General features: G+C 40.3%; 2 protein-coding genes across 3 annotated transcripts in view; both read right to left on the bottom strand.

The window, feature by feature from the left end:
* HKDC1 (hexokinase domain containing 1) overlaps window positions 1-7864 on the bottom strand; it is a 55788-nt gene extending 47924 nt beyond the window's left edge. The window contains exon 1 of one of the 2 annotated variants that reach the window (XM_029285462.1): window positions 7802-7864. In XM_029285462.1, coding sequence (XP_029141295.1) covers window positions 7802-7864 — 63 coding nt within the window. Of the gene's footprint in view, window positions 1-3496; window positions 3509-7801 lie in introns of those variants that run through there. The other variant, XM_015822971.2, reaches the window with a different exon arrangement.
* A 5654-nt stretch (window positions 7865-13518) lies between these two features.
* The window catches only part of SUPV3L1 (Suv3 like RNA helicase), a 19508-nt gene continuing 14962 nt past the window's right edge, over window positions 13519-18064 (bottom strand). The window contains exons 11-13 of the mRNA XM_029285461.1: window positions 15811-15987; window positions 14780-14928; window positions 13519-14005 (exon numbers count right to left, since the gene is read on the bottom strand). Coding sequence (XP_029141294.1) covers window positions 13552-14005; window positions 14780-14928; window positions 15811-15987 — 780 coding nt within the window. The 3' untranslated portion in view covers window positions 13519-13551. The remainder of the gene's footprint in view (window positions 14006-14779; window positions 14929-15810; window positions 15988-18064) is intronic.

Raw genomic sequence — 18064 nt, 5'->3', positions numbered from 1 at the left:
TAGTCCTTCTTTTCACTAGAGTAGACAGGCCCAATTCCTGCAACCGTTCTTCATATCTTTTAGCCTCCAGTCCTCTAATCATCTTTTGATGCTTTTCTCTGCACTTTCCAGAAAAGCAACATCTTTTTATAACATGGAGACCAAAACTGGATGCAATAATCTAAGGGTGGTCTCACTAAGGCTTTAATATAGCTGCACTAATATTTCACATGATTCTGATTCTATCTCTCTGTTAATACAGCCTATGATTGCATTGGCGTTTTGGGCTGCTGCCTCACACTGCTGGCTCATATTTAAATGACTGTCCACTAGGACTTCAAGATCCCTCTCGCAGTTACTGCTGTTGACCCAGGTTTCGCCTAATCTGTACCTGTGCATTTGGTTTTCCTTGCCTAAATGTAAAACCTTACTTTTTGAGTTTCTCGGAATCAGATTAAACTTTGCAGATATGGATGAGTTATCTGAATCAGTTCTGTTGCACACAGCTTACTTTTACAGTTTGGTTTTATGCACACACTGAGTCAGAGTAGTGACCTCTCATACCTTCTACTTATAAGGTAGGAAGAAGTTGGTACAATACACTTGAGTCTGTGCCTATCCCTGGATTGACAAAGCACAACTATCTCTGTAATCAAAAAGCTAACATTTGTATTGTCTTTTTGCAGGGAGAGCCTTCAACCTTTTGACCCTTCCTGGAAAATCAGATTAAGGAAAGGTGATGTGAGCAGATTTTCATGCCTTCCATTTCCAGTTTTAATAATAACTGAAATCTGGGAAAGTAAACCTTTAAAACAAAGCTGTTCTTATCCATTGCCCGACTGTTTTCTGCATTGAAAACAGTAATTATGATTTGTTTGATTTTTGATTTTCTGCATTGAAAACAGTAATTATGATTTGTTTGATTTTTGTGGAGCACTTATACAGGAAATCCTCGACTTACAAAACTTCATTTAGTGACTGTTTGAAATTACAACAGCACTGAAAAAAGTGACCAGTTTTCACACTTATGACCATTGCAGCATCCCCAAGGTCATGTGATCAAAATTCAGATACTTAGCAACTGACTCATATTTATGATAGTTGCAGTGTCCCCGAGTCATGTGATCATCTTTTGCAACCTTCGAACAAGCAAAGTCAATAGGGAAGCCAGATTCACTTAACAACTGTGTTACTAACTTAACAATTGCAGTGATTCACTTAACAAAGGTGACAAGAAAAATCATAAAAAAGGGCAAAACTCATTTAACAAATATTTAACTTACCAATAGAAATTTTGGGCTCAATGTGGATGTAAGTCAAGGACTGCCGGTTTTAAAACATGGACATATAAATTCACCATGTTTGCCTTGATGGCTGCATTTATTTCAGGAGAACTGTATTTTCTAGGAGAAGGCATGTAAACAATTGGAAAGTATATTATTATTATAATTCATCACACAGCCAGATGCTTAGACTGGATTTGGCATTTTTATCCTCCTATCAAGTCCTTTGAATATAGAATAACAGTTGGAAGGGACCTTGGAGGTCTTCTAGTCCAACTTCTTGCTCAAGCAGGAGACCCTAGACCGTTCCAGATAAGTGGCTGTCCAGTCTCTTCTTAAAAGCCTCCAGTGATGAAGTACCCACAACTTCTGAAGGCAAGCCGTTCCACTGGTTAATTGTCCTCGCTGTTAGGAAATTTCTCCTTAGTTCTAGGATGCTTCTCTCCTTGATCAGTTTCCATCCATTGTTTCTTGTCTTGCCTTCTGTTGCTTTGGAAAATAGGTTGACCCCCTCTTCTTTGTGGTAACCCCTCCAATATTGGAAGACTGCTATCATGTCACCCCTAGTCCTTCTTTTCACTAGACAAACCCAATTCCTGCAAATGTTCTTCACATGTTTTAGCCTCCAACTTCCTAATCATCTCTGTTGCTCTTTTCTGCTCTCTTTCCAGAGTCTCAACATTTTTTTTTAATAATATGATGACCAAAACTGTATGCAGTATTCCAGGTGTGCTCTTACTAAGACTTTATGAAATGGTACTAATACTTCATGTGATGTTGATTTTATCCCTCTGTTAATGCAATCTAATCTAATCTAATCTAATCTAATCTAATGCAATTGGCTTTTCTGGCTCTTATAAGGACCCAGGATAGACAGATGTTATTTGATGGTGTTAAAGGTACTATTGCAGGAAATGTTATTCCAAAAGCTGCCTTTAGCAACTGACTGATGGTAATTTTGTCAATGTCAATAGAGTTCGAGTGATGTTCCAAATGTTTTGGGCAGAGCCATCTTCAATTCACGGTTTCTTCCCAGGAAGAAACATTTGAGTATTCTTCTGTGTTGCAGGGACTTCACAGGCATTACCTCATTATAATCTTTATAACACTTCCAATAAGATAGCGATATCAAATCTATGGTGTCCTCCCCCTTTCCCCTTCTAAAGCAGATAATGAGACAACCTGAGAAAGAATAATTTGCAAAAGGGCCACTGAGTGATTTCATGGTTGATTCAAACCGAAAAGTCCCTGACGTAGCTTTGCTTAGCTATTACATGACAAACCAGCTATCTCTAAATTAAAAAAGAAAAATAATTGATTTGGGGCTTCTGTTTTCAGAAACTTCTGCTTTTAGAAACTATGAAGAGAGATCTTTGTTCTCTTCTACTAACCAAAGAAAGAGATTACCAGGTACGAATAGTGAGTTATTTTTAGCAGCTTGTAGTCTTTGTTAGCAATGCTCATAATATGCAATACTTAAACTTTCTACATGTAGCAGTTTACACATTACCTACAGACTTGTAGTTTTTGTTAGCCATGCTCATAGAATACTTAAACTTTGTACACATAACAGAATTTACACATTACCCATAAACTTGTGAACTGGCCTGTTGATTTTCCCAGAACGGAAGCTTAAGACTGCAATCTTGAATTTATCCTTAATCCCCTTTGTCCTGGCCAAGAAAGTTTTGTGAGGGAATGGTTTTTAAGGAGAAACTTAAAATGGCAGCAGAGACGAATCCACTAGAAAACCTGAACCAATCCCAAGAGCAAATAACAGAAAGAAGAGGTTCTAACTTTTATAACAGGGATTTGGAAGGGGGAGAAGCAGTGGTGGGATTCAGCCAGTTCGCACCAGTTCGGCAGAACCAGTAGCTAATTTTTTGTTGCCCAGGCCCAGAATGGACTTCCGGAAGCAGCATCCACACAGACAACCGGTTGTTCACATATCTGAATCCCACCACTGGGGAGAAGGTGGACTTGGCTGTCTTGGAGTATAAGAATGTTGCTAAGTAACAAAGCTAACAATAATACTAATAATAACAATGAGCTGAGGAGGCAAGCAAAACCTGTTAGGAAATAAGTCAAGGCTTAGGTGCGAGTGTCCACATAGGTGTGAGTCTCCAGAAATCACATCGGGTTTTTTTGTTTTGTTTTTTAGAATTAAGAGGGGTTGATTCCAGTTAGAGCCATGGTGAAATTGAAGGTGGAGGTCTAATTCTTTATCCACACACATCACTTTCACTGATTAAAATTAACTTCAGAAGAAAAACATTTACTGAAGTGGTACAAAATATCTAGGTTTCCAAATAATATGAAATGATTTGTTCTATGAAATAAAGAGTAGGCTCCAGGTTTGGTTAACTGTATTAGAGTGCATAGTTCTGTCAAGCTTTACAAAATCCTGGAAAGAATTTGGAAGAGAATCAACTCGGACATCTTCATAAACTTTATTGGGGTCAAAGAAGAGGATGACCTGGCTTATATATTATAGAAAACACTGGCCCCAACAATGAACTTTTGTTGCTCATTGTTATGAATGACAAGCTTCATTATGCTTCTACAGCAGCATCTTTGTTCCCCAGTGGTTAATACTACTGGGAAAGGACATTTGTGAAATCTCTCTTCAGTGTGAGTAGCTTCGGAACAAAGCAAATTCTAAACAGGGGAGGAGAGAACTGAAATACCTTAATTTTCCTAGAATCAGTTTGCATCTCTAGGTTATTAATCATAATACATAAAATTCTGTATGACTAACTGATAATGTTTGAGCTACAGATATATTCAGGTTAAAAAGAAAAGATGCTAAAATGAAGGCTGCTATCTCACATTCTAAAGATTTGAGTTAGATTCATGTGGTACATCTGATATAGATTTGGGACAGGATAATATCTTAGGTGGGCTGTGAAAAGAAGCCCCAGATTGGCCAGCAATGGTCCATACTTGCTTGGAGGTTTCAGCTCCGCATCTGGAAGGCAATAGGTTGGGAAATTTGCTTTATCTACAAGGTGTCCAGCCACTCTAAGATTCACATTCTGCCTTTTGGTTTTGTTTTAAACAGATCTTAGAGACATTGTTGAATGTCTTCCAATAACTCTGCTGAAGTGCAGATTGGCACACTATGGAACATTAAATTACAATAGTGACTCCCAGTTACCATAGCTGCTGGCAGTGGGGTTAATAAAATTGTCCCCCAGAGCAGGGGTCCCCAACCCCCAATTTGGAGACCAGTACTGGGCCACTGCCCATTGGGAACCAGGCCACGCAAGCGGGTGAGTGCGCAAAGCTCCATTTACACATGTGTGGGATTAGGTTGTGCACATGAAACCATCCGCTCCCTCCTGCTGCTGGTCTGTGGAGCCGGGAATGTTAGGGACCACTGCCCTAGAGAACCCATCTTAAGTTCACCTACACAGAAGGAGACCCAGAAGAGATTTTCTTCTAGTGGACCTTTTGAAACATGGAGTCAAGATCTTCCGGACAATAAAACAGGTGGACAACCTGACCTCACTGAATATATTTTTAACTACTTATTAATGTAAGCTGTTTGTTCTTTTGGTTGTTGTGAGTATTGTGGGCTATTTTCTAAGTATGCAGGTATTTCCTAAATATTCTGGCTGAAGTATGTTTCAAGAACTTAAGGAAAACATGCTGGGTCAGGCCAAGATTAGCTCATTAGCAGAAGATGAAGAATAAGTTCCTTTCCTGCCACCGTTCTCCACAACTAGTGTGTGTAGGTGCGCTGTTCCCACTTGTTGGCAACATCGAGTCAAAAGATAAACTTGTCTTCCACAAAAGTTTCCAATCTCTTTTTTTAAGCCATCCAACTAACTCCAACTTAAGCCATCATTATGTCTTGTGATAATGAATTTCACTGTTTAATTCCATACTGTGTGAAGAACTTCTATTTTAAATCCCTTCCCAGTCAGCTTTACCAGATGTACAGTATCTCAACTGTCTCCCATCAGTTTCCCTTTTTTCCTCATCTGAAAGAATCCCAAATATTCTACCTTTTTTCCCATGAGGAAATTGCTCAAGCTTCTTAATCATTCTGATTACCCTTTGCTCAGCATTGTTGTATTCTCTATTTAAATGTGGTGACTAGAATTGTAGCAGAACAGTATTTCAGATGTGAATGTACTGTAGATGTGTGTAAGCTCATTACAATGATGACAGTATTATTTCCAGTTACTTTCATATTGATCCCTAGCAAGGGACTGACCTTTTCACAAACACTGCACACTAAGTTCACATCCTCCATCGCTCACTATGGCCACATAATCTTTTTCCTGGTAGATACAGACCATTCAGCCTCATTGGTGCCGTGTATAAGTGAGGTTAGAGGGTGGTTTGCTGCAACATAGATCCCTTCACACTCAGAAAAAGTGAACAGTATTTGCCATTTGATCATTCCCCCGGGTTAGAGAACCATTAAGAGCCCTTCATAATCATTTTTAAATAGTTTAGTATACTGTATCTTCAAGCTCAGCCAATTTACTACTTGGGCCTAATGAAGAACCTTTATGAACAAGTTAAAAAGCCCTGGCCCCAAGCCAGATCCTTTGAGAGATCTCACCAATAGAAAAGAATATATGTAGCTCAGAGCTGAACTTTGAAGTCCTTGGTGCTCTCTGAATTTTATTTTAATCTCTCTTCATCTTCTAGCTAGCACAGAAGATGTTACCTCATCTGGTAATGAAACATCTGCAAACAAGCAATCACACTCCGAGAGAACCAAGGGCTTCACTTCTTACTTACTTCCACTGAGAAAATTTATCATTTGTTTCTACTCTGTTTCTCCTTTTTGACTGGAAAAAAAATCAACAAAGAGACCTAGGCCTGCTTAGATATGGAACTTTCTTAAAGTCTACTCCTAGATCCAGTGGTGGGATTCAGCCAGTTCGCACCAGTTCGGCAGAACCGGTAGCTAATTTTTTGTTGCTCAGGCCCAGAATGGACTTCCGGAAGCAGCATCCACACAGAGAACCGGTTGTTCACATACTTGAATCCCACCACTGGTGTCATCCACATATCTGCTGACATTGTAAAAAAATAAAACTGCAGAAGTTTGGTAAGCAAGAATGACTTTTGCAGAATCCATGCTGATTTCCCACCAGTAAGGTTGGTTCCTGTATACAATGTGCTTAGTTATTCCTCTCAGCTTTCTGCTTCCACCTACTTGGCCCAACTATATGGATCTCTTCTGGGGCTCTTTTGAAGAACTAGTATCATAGGCAACCTTCCAGTCCGCTGGGACTGAGGCCAATTTAAGGATCTTGGTTCCATTTTCTGCTAGGATGTCAGCAAAGTCATGTTTGAGCCCTTAAAAATGCTTAGCTGGATACCATCGGAACCAAGTGCTACCATAGTAGAAAAACCCAGAAATCATTATTAATTAAAAACTAAGCACACAAGTGATCAAAGCTTCTGACTAGCAAAGCTACCTGCACTAGGGGAAAAATTAACTTTTGGTGAACAACTCTTCCCCCCCCCAACAATGATTGGTTGACTCATTTTTCCAGGTGGTAGAATTGCTTCATTTCAGTGCTTCCTTTATGAAGCTTGGAAGTCTGCATGACTAAAAGATTAAGGGTGGTGGGTGGGGGACGCAGAGGAGCAGAAGCCCATAAGTTATTGAAGGGCAAGAACAGATCCAAGAAATCACAAATTGGAATAACACTTGGCTCCATCCAGTTGCCCCAACTCTACCCCTAATTATGGGATTACAGGGTCATAAAAGGGAGTTTAGTGTTTTTTCCCCTTAAATAAAATTAAAGGGCATTTGATGAAAGGGCCTCCAGTTTTATTGATGTCACATTTAGCTATGGAAAGAGATTCATTGTCTATCCTAATCTTAATTTATTTTCATCTTGGGTAATGATTCATTTAAATATAAGACTGAAAACATTACACCGATTGATGAAGATGTGAAAAGTAATCTATAGCAACTGAACCTTCTTCTCCCACATTAAAAAAGATATTTATTGGACAAAACATTGGGGACAGTTCTATCATAGCTTCATAACAACTGCTGCTGCTGTTGACTGTATTTTGCTTATGGATAAAATGGATAAAATAAGTTTCAGCTGAGAGTAAAAGCATATATTTTGATGTGGCTTTATGAGTGGCACATTAAATTTGGTGTGTTTAGCTGAAGGCTTACTTTCTTTCATAAGTAATAAAAATAAGTAAGCAAATACGAATGTGTCCTAGAATGTCAGGCTACTAAATCATCTTCTACATCAGGGATCTTTTTAGTTGATACTTCTCAATTTTACGCCCAACTCATACCAATATTTTTAAAAAAATACATATACTGTACATTGCAATTCTTAGTTTAGTTTATTTATTCAAGTTGTAAGCCACCCAGAGTGGCAATGAGGCTGGGTGGATTATAAAGTTAATAAATTAAAGTTATTACAATTTTTTAAAAGTTCCTCCCTCTCTTCCCTCTTTCTACTAGCATTAGTTAGCAATAGACTCACTCAGACTGCAGCACTCCTGTTTTGCCCCAAAGAGCCAGCACAACCAGATCTTACCTTTTTGATCTGATCTTCTTTCAGTTTTGTAAAATAAAAGGCCACAAGGTGCATCGCAAGCATGTTTGCTAGTAGTTCGGTGTTTACAGCAAGTTCCTGAGGCCAAAGCTGGATTTGATATGCTGAGAAGCCGGCAGGATCCTACCACCCAGCCATTTCTCAGATGAGTCTCCAGAGCAGCAGAGCTGAAGTAAAGCCAATCCTTCTGCATGGTTCAATGATTAAGCTTCCAGCGCCTTCCCCTGCTCCCCTCCCACCCCTGGGTACTGTATAATGCTGAGCAGATGGAAAACTGCCAAGAGGCAAGAAAAAGGAATGATTAGTTACTGGCCCAACTTGGCAATGTTTTACTTTAGAACAATCCCAGTTGCTATGAGATATCTCTCACTTCACTCAAGCCCAGCACGAATTTCCTTAGGGTGGCACACGTCCAGCTGTCGAGTTTTTCATCCAACTGCAATGAAAACAAGCCACTTCAATGGGTATTATTGAATCTGAAATATTTGGGGGGGGGGGAAATGTTGAGAATGTAGGACCCCCGTTATATATTTTTTCTCTTCTTTTGTCTTCCCTCTTCCCTGTAAAATTGGATAGATTGGAGACATTTTTGTTCCCCCACATCTTTGCATTGTTTTGTTGGGGTTTTTTTTTTTTTCTGGTGGATCTTAATGATTAGCCACCATCTCTGCAGAGGAAATAGATTTCCCAGGAAGTCTGAGAAGTGAAATAACACAAAAATTAACTCTGAATGCAGGCTTTGAGGACCTGCTGAACTCAAGGAGACATAGAGCTGGTTAAGTGTGCCTGGTCAGGTTTCCCCAAACTGATATGTTGGACTACAATATCCCTCATCCCAAGCCAGCATGGGGACCAGCAAGAAGACTTTTAAGTTTGGGATTAGCTGCAAAACAAAGACAGAACCAAATGCACATTAGTCTTTGAAATCAGACATGGCCATCTTTTAAGTGAGCATTATTAAAACTATGATCACATGTCTTTACCAAGAGGCGTTTGGATGTCTGTTTGCAGTTCCGGTTTTGCATCGTGGCAAGACAGAACCCAGGAAGGCAGAGCTCTGCCTTCCATGCCCAATTTCACCCTACCGGGGGCCCTGAAAAGGGCCTAAAGTCACCCCAAAGAGGTGATGAAGGGGTGCCTTGTCGATCACAGAGAGATGGCGGTCTCTCCATTCGATCCAAGAAAAGCCCTCTAAACTGGCAGGGGAAAGACCAGCCACACCTCTGTGGCTGGCCATTACCTGCTGACAACCGAAGAACAAAAGCTTTAATTAGCACACCGTAAATAGCATGTTTGGATTGGTTGAGAATATTGATCCTTTTTTTTTACTATTTTACAACTGAATTTCCTAGGAAAGGCTCCCAAGAAGCTTAAAACCACCAGATGTGAACAGAAGCGGCATTTTAATTTTTTTATGGGGGACAGAAATACACAATACTGAAGTGAAAGTAATACAAAGTACAGTTTTGATGAGTCTGAGAACTGGGATAAATTGTTAAGATTTTCTCTTTGGAAATTTTTTTTATTGAAGTGAAATATAAGAAATATAAGAAATCAACCCTTTGTTTTAAGAGTGGAAAATGGACTTTGAATGATATCTAGTGGTGGATTTGAGTACAGCACTATAACTAGCTCCTTGGCTGCTTGGTGAATTTCAGCTTAAGGGAGAACAGCTGGTAATAAAGGAAAATATTTTGGCATATTTATCATCCTGACCTTCTTGGACTATAAATACTTACTGAACTTGGACTTTTAATCTCAAGAGCTGGTGGGAGAGAAGAGGAAAAAAAAGATCTTGTGAAGGCCTGACTGAACTTTTTTTTAGTCTCATGACTCTCCTGCAGCAGCAGGTTAGTGAAGACATTTTTTGCTTTTGGGAAGAGGGAAGAGCTGGGCGATGGTACACCAAGCTCTATAGCAGCGCCTGGAGAAGCAGCAGGAAACAAGGCTGCCATTTCAAGAATGGAGAAGGGAAATGCAGGGCAATGCAGGGCGACAAGCAAGTGCTCATCTTTGCTCAGCATCACTGTGCAGAGCCGTTTCCCTCCCAGTTCTCTATTCTCTCCAGTGGTAGCAATGGAGGGCTGGCAGAGGGAGGCAGTGGTCACGGTGCAAGCCACAGGAGAGTTGGTGGAGGAAGTGGTGGTGGCTGCCGCCAGGCAAGTGACCTGTAGGGCAGAGCATGGAGAAAGCCCCTCCAGCGGCATGCAATGGCAGCGGAGCCTTTCGCCGTCACTCCCTCCTGGCTCCAAAAAGGCAGAGGGGGGGCCAGATCTACCCCACCCATCCTCTGTACGGCAGCATGGCAGTCTGGCTTGGGAGGGGAGTGAAAGGGAGCAAGGAATGGCCTGGTGGGGGGGGCTGAAGGAAGCGGGTGCAGGGCAGCTCCCCCCTCCCCCACCTGCCTCGCCTTGTTGTGGCGGCAGCGGCACAATGTGCTGCATGGCCTCCTGCCCCATTGCGGCAGCCAAGTGGGATGGAGTGGGTGGGGTCCTAATTAGGGCTTATTTTTGGACTAGGGCTTATATTAGGCCCACCCCCACAAATCAGGGTAGGTCTTTTTTTCAGGATGGGGTTTATTTTCGGGGAAAGTAACTAGATTTTTTATAATGAAAGATATGATTTAGAATTAAATTATCATTTTTTTTTTGATATGGTAAATTTGAAAATAAGAGGATTGGAATGAATACTTTTTTTAGTTATATAAATGTAATTAATATTGAGAAAATCATAACTGATAAAGATACTTTAAATATTGATGGGAAATCAAACTTTAATAAGAGCACGAAAAACAGGATATTGACTTATGAATTGATATTTTTGTTACTTCTATATTAGTAAAATATGATGTTTATACCTAATTTTGTATATATCAATAGTATTAAGAATTGTAATTGTTTAATGAGGGGAAAAGGGAAAAATATGGGGAAGAAAGGAAGATCAAGGAAACAATACTGGATTGTGCAGTACTGAATAGATTTATATTGAAAAAGTTAATGTTAAGTATGTGAACCCAGACATGTTGTTTACTAAGGTTTAAAGATTGTAATTTTTAAAAATTAATAAAACCTATATAAAAAAATCAAATTGTGCGTCTGCACAATTGAAGCTCCCATCCCATTTGTACCTGTCCCCTGGGCAACATATGTATTAAAGAGGCAGGGCTTTGATCTCACACACATGGTTGCCATCTTGATTTCTTGGACCCCACTATTCAGATGCCCCTCTATTTGTGTGTATTCACATATGTATTTCCTCCCAAAACAATCCCTTTGGATAGACAAAACTATGGACAGCTGAGGATATAGATGTTGTTTTTCATTGTTTTAGATCAGTTTTTTTCAATGTTGACAACTTTTAAGATGTGTGGACTTCAACTCCCACAGTTCCACAGCCAATATGGGGAAGTCCAAACATCTTAGTTACCAAGCTTGTAAAACATTGTTCTCGACATTGGCAAGTCAAGACAAACAGCTGAAAAATAATTTCAGTTTCTTCTCTGCTTTCTTTCTTTCTGTGAGGGCCCCTGCCTGCAGACAAGAGATTCATTGTCCACCAGTGACCTCATATTCCCATCACTGGGCAACAGTACTACATCACCATGCCAATCAAACATGCTTCTCTTTGTTCTTATGGGCTTTGGAAGAAGGCAGTAGGGTGCCCAAGTTCCTAAATATACCATCCTTGTGGGGTGAGTTGGGTCAAGAGTGGCAACTAGACATAAAACAAGATGCAATGGCAGCACTCTCTCTAAATATACTACTGTTGTCAGAATTGTAGAAATTAATCCCCAAGCAGTGTTTCTCAAAGTTGGCAACTTTAAGACATGTGGAGAGCAGCTATTTGCAAGTCTCCTAATATTATAAATAGCAGATTCCTTAAGCAGGGAGTTAATTTTAGTACTAGTCATCCCTAAGAGCCCTTCCACTAACAGAGATTAGAATATATTTATATCCTATCAGTTTTAGACAAACTAAAAGAATGAACTCCTCAGTTGGTCTGACAAATTTTAACATTTCTCTCAGCTTGCTATGCAACAGTTCCATTCCACCCTCTTCCACTGAACGCAAATTCAAAACCTGCTTTATGTGATAATCCCTTGTACTACTCAATCTTAACAAACAGAAAGGACTTTTCTGTTCTGTGCTAAGTAACTCCAGAATTTTTTTAACAAGGGATTAACACAATTCATTTATGGCACTGAAATGGGCACTCTTCCTTGAGTCTAATTGCATGCACTCATTAGAGGACTCACTCAGATTTCACATCACCTGAACAAATTTAAAAGGGCTTATAGATATTACTATGGAGAAACTGTGGGAACCTTCCATGAATGAAAGTGCTAATCTCAAAAATATGAAGGTTAACATTTTAGTTCTTAAAAGAACTAGAACATAAAGCTTTCATTTTATATTTCCCAACTGCACAGCCTACATGCTTTCTTGTCAAAAATCCAGAGCAAACAGATGTCTTTAAAAATTGTTTATGTCACAAAACCACCACCCTAAGATTGCTCCTGAAAGTAGAAGTTCTCTCAAGTGTAATTAATGAGTAGAACTGCCTTCACATCATTTTGTACTCATACATATATCGTAAAACATGTATATCTTGTTCAAAATGTCCTATTTTTTTCTGGATTTAAATGCATGCATACTAAAAACATTTGATAAAGATCATAAAAAACAATTTTTGTTTTAAACTCTTACCTACTGAGTTGACTCTGAAAGTGTTTTTAAAAGGCAGACATCTTTATTAGATATTTTTCCCTCCCCAAATATAATTGTTCATGTGGAAGTCTTTAAAAATACTGATTTCTCTGCCAAAGAACATATCAACCAAGTGGCCAGTCTATTAATCTGATTTCTAGTCAAGTTGTATATTAGCATTTAATATGCTTTATCTGCTGAATTATGTACTCTGAAGAAGCAGTTGAATGATGAACTAAGCTCTCTTGTTATGGAACAAGCTCAAACATGACTCAGTAGGTGCTAACCCAGTGGTTCTCAACCTGTGGGTCGGGACCCCATTTGGGGTCGATCGACCATTTCACGGGGGTCGCCAAGCAAGGCTGTCCGCCATTTTTTTGTCCATTTTTTTTTGTCTGCCATTTTTTTCCCGTTTTCCGGTAGCTGCCTTACCTCCCTTGGACTGGGCCAGCTGGTGGTCGGCCTGCTCCGTCTCTGCCGCTTGCCAGCTATGCCTCGGCCGGCGCAGGGGGCGGAACCACGCATGCATGGCGCTCCCGGGCAGGGAAAGTCCTCGACTTACGACGGGTTGGGTAGTCCTCGACTTACGACCGGTTTACTCCTCGACTTACGACCGGTTGGGGTCACAGCATTAAAAAGGTTGAGAACCACTGTGCTAACCTGTCAATATTTAAGCAGTATTTAGGCTCTTTTGACAGAATCTCCTAGCTAGCTGAAGTTTACATTAACTGAAATGCAGTTGTTCCAGCTATTATTATGCCCACATTGCAATCACTCATACCTAACTTCTCCTTTTATCCTTATTATAGCCTTGCTCTCTGATCTCTCATTTCAATTTAAAATGAAAATTCCTTGCAGTTTTGTTTGATTCTGTGAAGCTGCATTTATGAAAAGGTACAGAAACCTCTTATTCATGGTGAAATTTTTAAAATCTCCCCCTATTCACAGTGAGATGTTTAAAATCTGTGCAAGATCAAAACACAAATATTTAAGAAATTACTGTTTTATTTAAGCAGAGGCATCACTTCATTTCTTTTTTTCTTTGTGTTTGGCTGAGCTCCTGCTTTCACTAACATCATGAGGACCATCCTGTTGAGAGAGCCATTCCTTCTCCAATTGTTTCAGCACTTCCTTGCTGAGGAGTCCCTGCTGTATCAGTCTTTCGGCCAGAGGACCCTTCATCTGGCTCGGGGTGCCCAGCTGCACATCCGCAGACTGTAAGCTCCTGGCTTTAGGCCCTCTTGCTCTGCGGGGCCCGTGGGCCATCTCTTTGTTCGTGGAAATCTCTGTCATTTCTGCATGCGGGAGCCTATCATCAGTTCTGAGGCTCTCGACAGGAATACCCATTGCCTCAGAAGTGACTTGGGAAGCTTGAATCAGTCTTGTAATATTCATCACTCCAATTTGTATGATGTCATCCAGTTTCTTCTGAATCGCCCTCACATGACCAGCATCTGGGAACATGTCCATAAACCGGTAACTGTATTAAAAAAAAAAACCAGTCAATTTGTGAATGGGAATTCTTGGAAAAGCAAATCAATTCTCTATGGGTCTACAAATCCTTTATTAGAGGGCATCACTTGACAGAATTTAGTACTGACTCTTATTCACCAATCTCCAAGGTTACAAAAATGTGGGGCAAATAATGGGTCCGTAGCTCATTAATGCAAGCAACGGCATTTTTCCTCTCAAAAGTTTACAACAATAGGGTTGTGATATTCAATATTTTGTTTGACAATTAAATAAAAAAAGCTTGATGATTTAAATATTGTACAGGTAGTCCTCATTTAACAACTGACTCATCCAGTGACCGTTTGCAATTACAACGGTGAAGAAAAAATAATTTTATAACAAGTCCTTGTTTTTGCAACCTTCACAAGTCTGTAAAGCAAAGGAAAGCTGAAGACCATAACCAATAATCAGTTTCACTTATTGACTATTTTGCTTAATGACCCGCTCCAAGTGTGGTTACTATTGTATAGACTAGCATAAAAGATGAGGTAAATCTGAGCAAAAGAGCCTATTTTGTTCAAGAATGAGGGTCCTGGAGAACAAGAACTGGAGAGAGAGAGAGATGTCACAGACATTTTGGCAATGATGGATGTTCACACAAACAGTTCGCCACAGCACTGTAAAAGTAAACATTACCACAGGAAAAATGTATCATTAGGGCACCTTCTCCCAACAGAAGACGATTTCTTAAGCTGGCCCCTTAAGAAGAAGATAGGGGAGAACTACTCTTCCGTTCCAATACCTCAGCCAGAGATAGAGATCAAGAACATCATGAACAGCTTCAAGATGGACAAGGTCCTTGATGTTCTTGGGTGGGATCAGGGGCCAGTTAATATGTCGGCAGAGCCAATCAAACATCACAGGTTCATTTCTACTGAACTGTCGTGCAAACTGGAACACAAAAAGGGATGATTAGGCAAACAATATTTCCAAAACAGCAATGCCCTCATATTGCCAAACACTCTCTGCAATAGCCAAGCTCAAGCAGGAAAGCAATGCCCATAGTTTATAATATTAACTTTTTACCAAGTTTAGCATTTAAGTTCAAATAAGAGGCAAAGCATTTTATAGTTTTTCAAAGCATCAGCAAAATACTACCTTTCTCTTAGCACTTTAGACACTGGAAGAAAAAGTGAATGTTCCAGTGCTTCTATAACAGGGAACAACTGTCTGCCTTGCTTTTCTAGAAAGCTTCTGACAATATGTTGTGCTTCAGGGAACAGAAACTTTGCTCAAAATGTCAACTGAGAGATCAAATCAAATATCTAATCCACTAATCCTCATTAGCAGTGTTACAGATGGCCTTTCAGTTAATATAGTGTCTAGAATTGTCTTAGCCAACATTCAATTTCTGAGACACTACACTGGGTCACATGACTCTCCAGTAATGTCTTTCCCCAATAGTGCAAAAACAGTGTTTGACCTCACATATATCCGAATATGCGAATCAGCAAATGATGCTGGGTTGTATTCTATTCTCAGTCAAATTTATAAACATAAAATGTTTCTATAGTTCAAATGAAGTCTACAAAAGTTGTCCCTGACAAAGACACTTTGCAGTTGCTGCTCAGGAAATTGAAGCAAAAAAGAACATTTTGGAAAGATTTATTTAAGCTGGTAAATAAGATTAGGAAGTTGTCGATCCATTAAAACAAAACACACACATACATATAATACAAGCACATCTACTGTTTGGGCATACTGGGAGCTTAGAAAGGCTCCTCCAGGAAATATGCTAAAAAACTAAAAATATTACAAAAAGATGCAAGTTACCTTTAAGAGTGAGGTGCACACAAAAGGCTCCTTTTGATTAATGGGAGCTGTGCAAAACACGTATCTTGCTCTCAAATGGAGTGGAATGTGTTGAATCATTTTGGCTAAAAATTTGAAGTTATCAATATTGCAGACAAAGTAGAGTCCATCAACTTGAGAGAGGCTCACAAAAATATCCTATTAAAAAAAACATTTAATTAAACAAAATCCCAGCTCTGTTAAAAGCTTTCAAACATTCATAGACCAGTAAATTTGAACCTCTCTCTTTCTTTTCCATCTCCTGCCTCCTCACAAAATTATCAGCAACCCAGTTCTCTTGGTCACTGTCTTATAATCTGTCCCTTCCTGTACACTTTTTAGGGTTCTNAAAGAAAGAAAGAAAGAAAGAAAGAAAGAAAGAAAGAAAGAAAGAAAGAAAGAAAGAAAGAAAGAAAGAAAGAAAGAAAGAAAGAAAGGGGTGTCATTTTTCCACAATTTAAAGTTTTTAGTATTTGTTGCATTAAAATGGCAACTACCACACACACACACACACACAAAAACCAGAGCTTTCATCATATCAATGTGGCTGCCCTCTTACCTTTTTTGGCCAAATCCCATGCCACCCCTGCAGGGATCTGCAAGGATTACAAATTATGTGGCTGCTTTAAAGATCTGAAGGAGACCTCTGCTGCTCCTGTCTGTTTGGGATGCAGCTTTCAAATGCTCTACACACCTCTAGATAAAAAGCAGTTGTCACGCCTCCGACTGAGCCTGAATCGGAGGAGGAAATGGAGCCGGAACAGGACCCTATCGAGGCCCAGGGAGAGGTGTTTGTGGCTTCAGAGGACTGTGGGGAGGAGCAGGCTGAAGCAGGTCAGGGCCCTTCAGGTTTGGAACAGGGGAGAACAGAGTTTAGGCAAGGAGTAAGGCCCACCCCCACCTGATCCTAGAGCTAGGAGAGTGGAGAGGAGGAGGGAACCACACAGGCAGGCTCACTTGCTCGGGAGGAGAGCATCCCGCCCCACCCCACAAGGCACATCTGGGGATTGAGATATAAGGAGCCGCTGTGGGGTGGGGACTTTCAAACGTTGATATCTTGGGGACGTGTGTATTGTTGCTCTTGTTCTGTGCCTTTGGAAAACCTGGACACCTTGACGACCGGACCGACTGACCACGTGGATTTCCTGAATTACGACCTCAGACTGCATTTTGACTTTTCTCTTTGCAAATTCTGCAGGCAAGCTGAGATTCAAGCGGACTCATTAAGTTGATGTTTCGTTTGGTTTGTTATCTTTATGGCCCTGAGGACATTCGTATAATAATCAGGCTGTATTGAAACTGCCTTCAGCCACAGTCGGCTGGAAGGTGAGTATGTGTATTTAGGTTGGAGGCTTGCCAGCAAATGTGGGAGCATTTGGAGGAAATTTGCAACCATTAAAGAACTGTCTACAGTGCCAGCTGTCTGCATTGCCTTTGTGCTGGGCCCTGGGTCATCACAGCAGTCGTAATTTCCACAAGCAGAAATGTCCTCATTCCCAACGTCTTCTGCTGATGGAAGTTTCCCCACTTCATCTGCAAGTATTGCATTCCAGTTCATATCAGTTGTCTCAACAAGTGTCTTGAGCAGAGGTCTTCAAACCTGGCAAAACTTGTGGACTTCAAGTCCCAGAATTCCTCAGCCAGCCAAGACTTTAAAAAACTACTTACAACCGTTCCTTGAAGTTACAACTGCTGCCCCCCACCCCCACCCCTCGATTGCATTTCAGGTACTTGGCAACTCGTCTGCATTTATGACCAGTTGCAACGTCCCAGTCGATGATTGTGATTTGTGACACTTTTTGTAGTTTCTAGCAAAAAAACACCCCCAAACACACCCATTTGGATTTGCTTAACCATCTCATGATTTCTTAATAACACGATTCGCTTTATGACTATAGTGACTCACTTTGTGACTATCAGAAAACAGTCGTAAAATCAAGTCCCATCATATGGTGCCTTAATTTACAACTGTGACAAGATTGAAATTCGTTTCCATTGCAGTCATAAGTGGAGGACTACCTGTAAAAAATTCCAAGATGCAACTCTAGTACTGTCTGTTAACAGTATCAACAGAAAAGCCCAAGGCCGAAGGTCAGAGTAGACAATTCTAGGTTAGATGGATAAATACCGTGTTTCCCCGAAATTAAGACCTGGTCCTATATATTTTTTTGCCTCCAAAAGAGGCACTAGGTCTTAATTTTGGAGAATGTCTTACCTTAGGACCACTGCAGCCAGG

This window comes from Protobothrops mucrosquamatus, unplaced genomic scaffold (genome assembly GCF_001527695.2).
Source record: "Protobothrops mucrosquamatus isolate PMUCROS unplaced genomic scaffold, P.Mucros_1.0 scaffold1731, whole genome shotgun sequence".
Lineage (NCBI taxonomy): Eukaryota > Metazoa > Chordata > Lepidosauria > Squamata > Viperidae > Protobothrops > Protobothrops mucrosquamatus.
The sequence above is the reverse complement of the archived record's forward strand: the minus strand, read 5'-3'. Positions and strand labels throughout refer to the sequence as shown.